General features: G+C 34.7%; 1 protein-coding gene across 3 annotated transcripts; it reads right to left on the reverse strand.

Annotated features, from left to right (window-relative positions):
• Nucleotides 1-442: 442 nt before the first annotated feature.
• LOC128165257 (mucolipin-3-like) lies at nucleotides 443-9,790 on the reverse strand. Of its 3 annotated transcripts, none has more exons than XM_052829637.1 (16): nucleotides 9,714-9,790; nucleotides 9,432-9,610; nucleotides 8,414-8,667; nucleotides 7,237-7,428; nucleotides 6,797-6,947; nucleotides 6,505-6,619; nucleotides 6,162-6,258; nucleotides 5,816-5,912; nucleotides 5,601-5,716; nucleotides 5,133-5,282; nucleotides 4,982-5,032; nucleotides 3,783-3,896; nucleotides 3,386-3,508; nucleotides 2,411-2,617; nucleotides 2,059-2,207; nucleotides 443-1,471 (listed from the first exon to the last, which is right to left on the reverse strand). In XM_052829637.1, the coding sequence occupies exons 2-16, from the start codon at nucleotides 9,550-9,552 to the stop codon at nucleotides 1,426-1,428; spliced, it is 1,983 nt and encodes a 660-aa protein (XP_052685597.1). In that variant the 5' UTR covers nucleotides 9,553-9,610; nucleotides 9,714-9,790; the 3' UTR covers nucleotides 443-1,425. The 3 variants fall into 3 exon arrangements, with proteins under 3 accessions (XP_052685597.1, XP_052685596.1, XP_052685598.1); XM_052829636.1 differs by having other exon boundaries at nucleotides 5,601-5,719; nucleotides 9,714-9,787; XM_052829638.1 differs by lacking the exon at nucleotides 4,982-5,032 and having other exon boundaries at nucleotides 5,601-5,719; nucleotides 9,714-9,783.
• Nucleotides 9,791-9,800: the final 10 nt, after the last annotated feature.

Raw genomic sequence — 9,800 nt, forward strand, 5'->3', positions numbered from 1 at the left:
GGGCAAAAATCACACAGGGGCAAAAATAACCCTGTATACAGTACCACTGAAATGTGGTAAAATTACTATAAAAATCTATATTTTATCACATTGATGATAAAATATGCATTGTAGTCAGGTGGTTAATAATTTTATATAAATTGAGAGGACAGGAACTAAATCCCCATGAAAAAATATTTGGTTGCAAACCATGAAAATACATTTCTTTTGTGCCATGTTTTTAGCTCCAGCACAATATACATGTAAGCATGGAAATTAAATTTCTTGGGACATCCACAGTTGTGTATCACATTAAAGATTTTTCTTCATAAATTTTGAGGAAAAAGAAACTTGTCTGAAATGTCAGTAAAGTTGATATTAGATTATCAATCTATTGCCATCACAGGGGATCTTGTAACAGTTTCATCAGCAGGACCATTATTTGTAAATTAAACAAAATATATGAAAGTCAATGCTTTTTATTACAAAAGAACATATAATGCACATTACTGTGGGGTAATGTTCACCCAGAGTAGACCAGCACTATAAACTCTAGCTGCTCTTTAATGACAACCATATTTGATCTGCCAGAACATTCCTAGTAAACTATTTCATTAGTTTAGGACAAGGTAGGTGTATCAGACACAGGTACATGTAATTATGCTTACAATCTCAAAAATAAATTAACATTCAACTTTCATTCTTTTTTAAATGTCATGTAAAGCACATAACTTATAATAATTAACACTTACTCTTAAACTTAGCACTTTGACGGTGTACATAGGACCATAAATGTTATCCTATGTGGAAGACACATAAAGTCTGCCCTGTATTGCACTCTGCAGTTTTATACAACATAAATATAAAAAAATAATTATTAAAATGCACCAAATATAATGCACACAGTGCATCTCATTATACAACTTCCTGAGTTTTGTCATCCCTTTCTTTATCCTTATTAAATTCTGCCCTGTGATCACTGATAATGATACACAGTTTGAGCATGCTTTAAGGACAACAGACCAGATACAGCATTTCAATAAGTTCTGGAAAGAATAACTCTAAGTAGTCACTTAACCAAGGGAAAGTTCTCTGTCTTACAAGCAGGTTTTGGAACTTTAAATCACACACACACACACACACACATACATGTAAATACACAAGTATACTGGTAATTCAGACACACATTCATGTACTGGGAAAAAATATTATGTCCATGCATGCACTATTTTATGGTGTCATTCTGAACACTAGCAGACATAACTGTTAGCAATAAAAAGCCGAGGTCTCCAGACAATGAGCTGCAACTGGTTTAATGGTTTATTGTTGATGAGTATCATAAATCTCCCTCTCCTCACACACAGCTTTGTGCTCCCAGCGAGTTTTTAGTCGGTGAGACCTGGAATGAGGCAAGTTCTGGAAATCTGACTTCCTAAGGTTCAGCCCTCAGTTCAGGAGGCTTGTGTATTCTGATTGACTACCTGTATTCTTTCTGTAAATATAATAAACACATTAATGTACTATAAAATGGTTTCTTTTTAATAAGTGACTAAATGTAAACATGTATATGTACTTGTAGAGGTACACTTTTGAGGCTTTTTTTTAAAGTATGGTAAACTAAATTTTTCCAATTTTGTGGGACAAGTATGTCTAGCTCCAAGAATAAATGTACCCACAATGCATTAATGCATTACATACTTTATCACTAGCTATCAAAAGATGACCCACAAAAATTGATCATAGAATACAACTATGTATTTCTAGTCCAAATAAAAGAAATCAACCCCAAAAAAACTTACATGTATTTTTTTCACAATTTTACTTAAATTTATAATTAAAATTAAACGATGTATCTTAATTTATTGACCTTTTTGACAATTTTTGAAACTGGTGTTTGAATCACAGATAACATATAACTTACACATTAGGAATTTTTTACAAATAGTTAACTTTTCAAATTAAACATGTTTATAATTTATGTATTTCATGAAATGCAAAAATACAAGATTTACATGTATATTTCTGATGTGCCTTAGATCGAAATAAATAAATCTATTAAAATATGGTAAAGTTACTCACTTTTTACAACAAAAGCAGCACAGAAATGATAAGACAGAGCAGGAGCACGCATTATCCTCTCCCCGGTACAGCTCTGAGTCCGGGGCATCCTCACACTGGTCAATGAACTCAAACAGCTCACTCTTGGGGAATCCCTTCTCATAGTACTCCTACAAAAACAGATCAAACCTACTCACACAAACGTCTTGAGGAATTCCTGCTAACAACACTCTTATGTGTAGATAAATCAGCTAAATAGCCAAGCAATAAATTGGCTAAAACCTATCAGTGCTCTTTGTCTTTCAATCCCTTTATCATGCAGTAAACTTTCAGTACAAAGTTAGAGCTTTAATTTCTCACTTATAACACTGACCTTGATAGTTTCATAGGTGTCAAGGATAACAGCTATAAATAGATTGAGTACAGCGTAAATGAACAGAGAGATAAACAGGTAGAGGTAGATCCTGCTGAAGTACCACACGACGATGTCCTCAGTCACCGTCGCAGAGAACGTCGTAAACATATCGTCACCATTCACCAACGAAAACAGGCACTCTGATGTTGTACTTAGATGGCGAAACTGAAAAACAATAACTTTAATAAGACAAAGAACAAAGCAAGTTACAATGTCCATATTCTTGTGGCATCTGTTAACTTAACTTTGTTATAAATTCCCCCTCAGCCCAGATATAGAACCACTTACAAGTACTTTGATGTGATAGCGACTGAAATGGCCCAGCCATACAACATGAAGCCAAGACATACAACCACTTACTTTGATGTAGTAGGCCTAAGTCCAGACATACAACCACTTACTTTGATGTGGTAGGCCTAATTCCAGACATACAACCACTTACTTTGATGTGGTAGGCCTAAGTCGAGACATACGACCACTTACTTTGATGTGGAAGGCCCAAGTCCAGACATACAACCACTTACTTTGATGTGGTAGCCCAAGTCCAGACATACAACCACTTACTTTGATGTGGTAGGCCTAATTCCAGACATACAACCACTTACTTTGATGTGGTAGGCCTAATTCCAGACATACAACCACTTACTTTGATGTGGTAGGCCTAATTCCAGACATACAACCACTTACTTTGATGTGGTAGGCCTAAGTCGAGACATACAACCACTTACTTTGATGTGGTAGGCCTAATTCCAGACATACAACCACTTACTTTGATGTGGTAGGCCTAATTCCAGACATACAACCACTTACTTTGATGTGGTAGGCCTAAGTCCAGACATACAACCACTTACTTTGATGTGGTAGGCCTAATTCCAGACATACAACCACTTACTTTGATGTGGTAGGCCCAAGTCCAGACATACAACCACTTACTTTGATGTGGTAGGGACCTAAAACAGCCCAGCCACAGAACATAAAGCCCAGATACAGCATCATGGTGGTGACAAGGAACCGCATCAGGTCTGGACACGCCTTCTTCAACACCACGGTCAGAATCTGTAGAACACAAAATCACTATGTTATTTGAACTCTTCATGATATCAAGAAACATTGTTAAGTGAGAAATCTATTTAAATATACATATTAAAACAATTATTCACATACATTTTTTATCAGATCACTTGTACTATCTTTATTAAGCTCTGCTGACAATCAAAGCCCCTCTATTAACCAAGTTACAGCAACACGTACCTAATTTTCTGTTACTGCTCCATGTAAAATGGCAGGTAGTGACAATGTTTTTACATACATCAATCTGTGAAGAACTTACATTGAAAGTTTTGAAGAAGCCGATGTATCTGATGACCCCCATCCACACCAGGAGGCTCCCAATACCCAGCATCAGAGCGCAGATGTCGTAATTCTCGGAAGAACTCTGGGCATGCTGGGAAGGAAAACAATATTGCAACATAAGTCACAGTCTACAACTTCATTCTATTGACAAATTAGAAATCAAAAGACATTTTTGCAGAGCCTAAATTAATGTATATAGCTGGATTTAAACACAATGCAGAATGGTAATAATGATTTTTTGAAAATGATTTTCATATTTGTAGTGGTATTTTTTGAAAACCAAAAGTAATAAGAGGACACATGAATAAATTTCTGATTTTTTGAAAATGTATTGTTGAGTCCCTTGTTTTCTAAATTGGGAGAGATACTTTACCTAATTATTGGATACAATTACAGTGAGTATGATAATGAAATGTGTTCAAATGAGTGCAATTTTACATGTTGAAATGAAGGCCTATTGATATGTTGTACAGAGACTTGAAAAGATGAGACATCTTGAAATCTAGTACTCTTGACAGTTTCCAGCTATGTATTTTATTCACAAGAAACTAATTTAAAACCACTAGCTAATGATCGAGATCCTGTTTAATACAGACATTGACCTGTTCATTTACAAAACCAACCCCTAAAGTGTAAAAGTTACGTTTAAGATAGACACAAAGACAAACATCAAAATCAGAAATTCTGCCAGCTGTTTATAAAAGTGTTTCCTCAAACAGTTGCAGAAATATGTCCATTATTATACATATAAGGTCTGAGTGTGTGTGTGTGTGTGTACATACATATATGTGAGGTGTGAGTGTGTAAGGGGGAGGGGGCTGTAAGTCTCTGGATGTGTCTTAGGATTTGCAGTGTGTGAGAAAGTTTGAGAAATTGGTGTTTGGTTTTGTCATCTACTATCAATGCCCGCATCTAAGTTTCAGCATTAGATTAAATAATTCTTTACAAAACACTAATTAAAACAAATTAGAAAAGGATCGTAATTAAAAACGTAAGCAATCTAAATTTACAACAAAATTTAAGACTGTTTTAAAGAATTAGAAGTGGGTGGTGACTAATAGGGAATGGGATATTGAGATACTCTGAAGGGGGATTAGAGAAGTGTTGAGGTGGACACCAGGAATTCATATATCCCCCTAATAAAATCCTCTGGGTGCAGAAGTGTAACGAAGTTACCGTAATAGGGTCATAATCAATAGCCTGGTCATCAAAGTCTGGGAATAGGTCCTTGTTATAAAATATAGTCTTATATCATCCAAATATTATCCAAAACTATGGATAACGCTTATTATCTTCACACTGTACATGTTCTATAATTGGTACTTACTCGCCTCTCGAGCTGAATTTTGAAGCTGGATCCCACCACAGTTAGAACATCATTGATCACAATCAACACGTACCAAAGGTTGACAAACTCAAACCTGTCATGAAAACTCAAGTCCTTCCTGTGCCGAGTCTTGAAAAACTGCACTGTTTCCTGTAAATGATACCTAAGTTAAATAGCATGTATTAATCTAACTAACATGTAACAGGGTGTGAAAGGTCAAGTCTCAACCAAGACTCAATCCCAGTGCTTCTGATGTACTATACCAGCGCACTAAATATTGAGACATTGAGACCCGATATATTGACTGACAGTCACACACAACAAAACATCGGAAAAACTCACAGGCACTCATATCAGGTGAGCTAAAAAGAAAGTTGCAAAATAAATGCCTTGGTTAGCCAACAGAAGCACTTCGATGTGCTTTGTTAACTGAACCAAAAGAAATGAAATGAAAAGGAAAATACTAACCACCCGGAGATTGTGAGCTCTGTACAGGGAGCGGATACACAGGAACGAGGAGAACACGCTGACAAGGATCACAAAAATGTCAAACAACATCTGCTCCACTTTGTCGTCATCTTCATCTGCTGCAATACGAATGACAAATTCACTCCTGAATTGATGCTACAGTATTGACACATGACGATTAATGAAAACACTGTGTAAAAAATTGTAGTCCTTACAGAAATTGGAAAACTTTCCGCTGCACTTGAATTCATTCAAGGATGAGAAAAGATCGACAACCATTTGACCATCCTTGTTTTGGTCATCAAACACGATCTGTAAATAATAGAGGAGAAAACTCTAACAACCAACATGGAAACTTTGCTGAAACATTACAATTTGAATGAGTCATTAAAGCTCCAATTAGTACGTGTATTCAAATAGGTACACGTTCTGTGGATTACATTGTACTGAATACATAATTATTAAAAATAATAATCAATGTTTTTATACAAAATATATAACTATGAAATATGTACTCGGTATATCAGTTTATATTTATGCTTGATAGCCAGTTGTACATACCCTGCCTGAAATCCTGAAGCACTCTGGTTCATAGGTTTTCTTCTCTAATGCCAGACGAAGGGAACGCAGATTGAACTTTAACTCAATCGTTAGAATTCTACATTGATTAAAAGTTTGACTGATAAAGCTTTGTATTTAAACAATGATAAGGCTCATTTAACAGCCCAATATCTTTATATTGGCCATATGAATTGAAATAAACTATGTCCAGGAGAATTACATGTACCAAGTACACCTCAAACAGCTACATGAACATATAATTCAAAATCAAAGCTTTATAGAATTAATATCAAATACACGTAGTCTCATTTTTATTCAAAGCACTGAAAAAAATATACTGTACCGATCATACACAAGGGTTTTGTTATTTTTATTCATAATAGCCTGGAGGTCAAACTGTAGTTGTGTTGTGTTTGTTGTCCTATTGTAGACAGGCACTGGCTCCAGATAAAAACAATCTACAAACAAATGTCAATTCTGTGTATATTAGGAGAACTGGTTGATTAAACATTTAGCTGTACTCTTGTGTTTCAATTAGTATGTATAAAAACTACCTTAATGACAAGCATAATAAATCCAAAAATTCAAGTTCTGGCCCCTGGAGGAATACTTGTGACGACTTCAGCATTAAATACCTGTGACAACTTCAGCATTAAATATGTAGGTGTCGTTCTGGAACACCTTGCCCTCACGGTACTGCTTCACACACATATTCATGTACCTCCTAGTATTGTTTTTGAATGCAAACCTTACCGAGCCCAAAGTCAGCTGTTCAGTCTGATTAAACTGTAAAACAAATACTGGTATTGATGCATTTATGATGGAATGCTAGGACAAAATTTTATTTATTAGATCTTGTGTTATCATTTTCTTTCAAAAATACATTGAAGCTCTTAATTATTTCATACAAGTTAAAAGGAATGTCAGTACACTTTAATCTTGTGCAACTATCATTGTGGCATGACAAATACGACCTCTTGACTCCCAATATAGTTCACACAAAATAAAAGGTTTTGCTCTTCAACGTTTGCACATCGTGGAAATTATTTGCAACTGTTGATACTCATATGCTTACCCGATTCATGGCAAAGTTGATATGGTCCACTAGGTCGGTGGCTGTGTAGATAGCGTACAGTCCCGTGGCTGGGGGGTAGGGCATGGTCTCAAAGCTGGGGTCCCATTGCTGGAGGTACATGTGCTTCATGGCAATGTTGTTCTTCTCCACATACTCCACAAACAAGGCTCTCTGATAACCAAACATCACCAGCTGCCAAAGACAAGGCAATCAATCAGTGTTGTAGACATACTCAATTCTTATAACATGTACTCTAGCTAACAAATGAATGTAAACTTGAGATGAGAGCATCTGATGTGACATATGCCTTTTCCATGAAATTGTGCTTTAAGAGTGGCTAAGCCAAGTTAGGTTATAAATTTAGTTTAAAACGTATCAAAAAACTAACATCTTAAATTTGTGACAAATAATGCTATCAGAAAATTATCTGCAGTGAAAGCTGCATGGTCAGATTTTTCCGCTTTTAGACTATCAAACAATTTTCCATACAAACCAATTATCTTAGAAAGTTATAGATTTTTCGCCTATTTACACCAGCAGAGTCTGTCTCCTTTCAAAGTTAGAAATATTCGAAGTACATAAAATAATTTCTTTATTGGCACATATTAAACAAACCAAACAGCAACATGGAAATGTTTGGAAAGGGAAATATTTGGTTTCGTCCCCAAATGATTAGGTTTATTCAACCTACATTTTATGCATCAATTGTAAACAAAGCAAACTTTAAAAATATTACTGAACAAAATGTACACAGGTTATGTTTGATTTGCCAAATTTCCTTTATTTATAGCAATGTCAAAGTTGTAATACAATTATTGCTGCCTTGACGTCAGGTGAAATAACACTGTACCCTTTTGTGTCGTTTGATTTGCAAACAAATTTTGTACATCATTTTTCATTGAAACATGGCTTTAAATATTTGACCGTGAAAACTACTAATGTCTTTTATTATACACTTGCTTAGCATACATGGCATAACCATCATTTAAAGCGTTCATAAAATTTGATATAAAATCGGACCACGCAGCTTGAATATTTTTAATAAATTTCTGTATCTTCATTCATAGTACTCTCATCTGAACAAGCTAGACTTGTCCGCCATACATAAAGTGACTTGATTGAGCTTGTTTATCTAAATTGTGAGAAGACTGTATTCTGTCATCAAGGTAATCCTTACCTGGGCAGTCACCAAAAACACCTTGAAGATCTGTAGCAAAAGTTTCCATGGACACTTTCTTTTGGCTTTAAATTTTTCATGTGGACCCATGAAATAAAATTTGAGTTTCCTACGTAAACGATCCTCCATATATGGGGTATAGAAAGATGCCATCCTCTTCATTGGTTTCTTTGGGTTTGGGGTTTCTGTTGTTTGGCCGGCAGTATTATCAATATCATCTGGGAGGATGTTTGTGCTTGCCATATTTGTTAACTCTACAATATAATGTCATAAAATCAAATCAAATCAATAATCATTCATACAATTTGGAATGATTATACATATAAACAAACTTAAAAAAGTAAAATAAAATTATAAAAAATCAAAGCGCATATATAATACATGAAATTGTTATATATCCATCAATTTTTCCTTTCTTGATACTGTTAATTTTACAAAGTGTGACCTTATTTTCAGGATTATCACACTGTGGGTTTCAGAATCCATATCACCAATTTCTAAATCTGATGACTTAGTACACATTAAACAATGTCTGCTTTAAGTGTATTTAAATAGAGGTCATTTAAATATAGCTTTGTCGAATAAGTAAACGTCATTCAATTGGTTTTAAAAAGATAGTTTTAAAATTAAAACTTTAAAATGTACAAGGGTATAAAATAAATTTATTATAATGCACAGTAACTTGAACCAAAGAGCCAGATCATGTCTCGTAGCAAGTCGTGGACTATCGGATCACACTTGACGCTTTGCATCTCGTTTGATTTGATGATCCACGCCTGGAAACTTGACGTGATCGACCCTTTGTATCAAGTTACTGTTTTAATTTTTTAAAACACATTAAAAGAATAACTCATAGATACCATTTCTGAATCATTAGGAAATGACAAAATGACAAATAAAAAGAAAAATGAATATACATTCATTCTTTTTCTTAAACCAGAGACATAAATAACAATGTTAACTAAGTTTGGTTTTTTTTTCGTCTTTCATCAACATTCATTGTATTCTACTTTCATACCGTTGATCCGTGGACGGTGGTTGCTTCGGGGTTGCGACTCAAGACGTTGTTTTTCTGGTTCACCGTTACCTGAGACCTTGAGATTATCTTCCTTTAGTTTTAATTCCTTGTTGTCTGCCATTCAATCATTACTTCAAGGCCAATGAAGTGAAAGTCAGCTGACGTTGCCATAAACCATTCTAATTGATAAATTTCCAACAAGTTCTTGTATATATTCATGATCAAATAAAAATAATTCGTAAAAATATCGTTTAACAATTTTAACTGAGAAATGAATTTTACCTTTTCCTCATAGGTTTTGTTGTCGTAAAAAATTATTCGATTAGTTCGTACAGAAACTCGTTCAAAAAATATTCTCTCGGAAACTAC

This window comes from Crassostrea angulata, chromosome 10, assembly GCF_025612915.1.
Source record: "Crassostrea angulata isolate pt1a10 chromosome 10, ASM2561291v2, whole genome shotgun sequence".
NCBI classification, from domain to species: Eukaryota; Metazoa; Mollusca; class Bivalvia; order Ostreida; family Ostreidae; genus Magallana; species Magallana angulata.

Excerpts from the sequence above, each read along its gene's own strand:
- LOC128165257 (XM_052829636.1), bottom strand. The coding sequence starts at position 9,552 with ATGGCAGACAACAAGGAATTAAAACTAAAGGAAGATAATCTCAAGGTC. Across the intron at positions 5,720-5,815 it reads CGGAAAGTTTTCCAATTTCT|CAGATGAAGATGACGACAAA; the intron begins GTAAGGACTACA and ends TTCGTATTGCAG. Across the intron at positions 5,283-5,600 it reads GAGCTCACAATCTCCGGGTG|GAAACAGTGCAGTTTTTCAA; the intron begins GTTAGTATTTTC and ends TATCATTTACAG.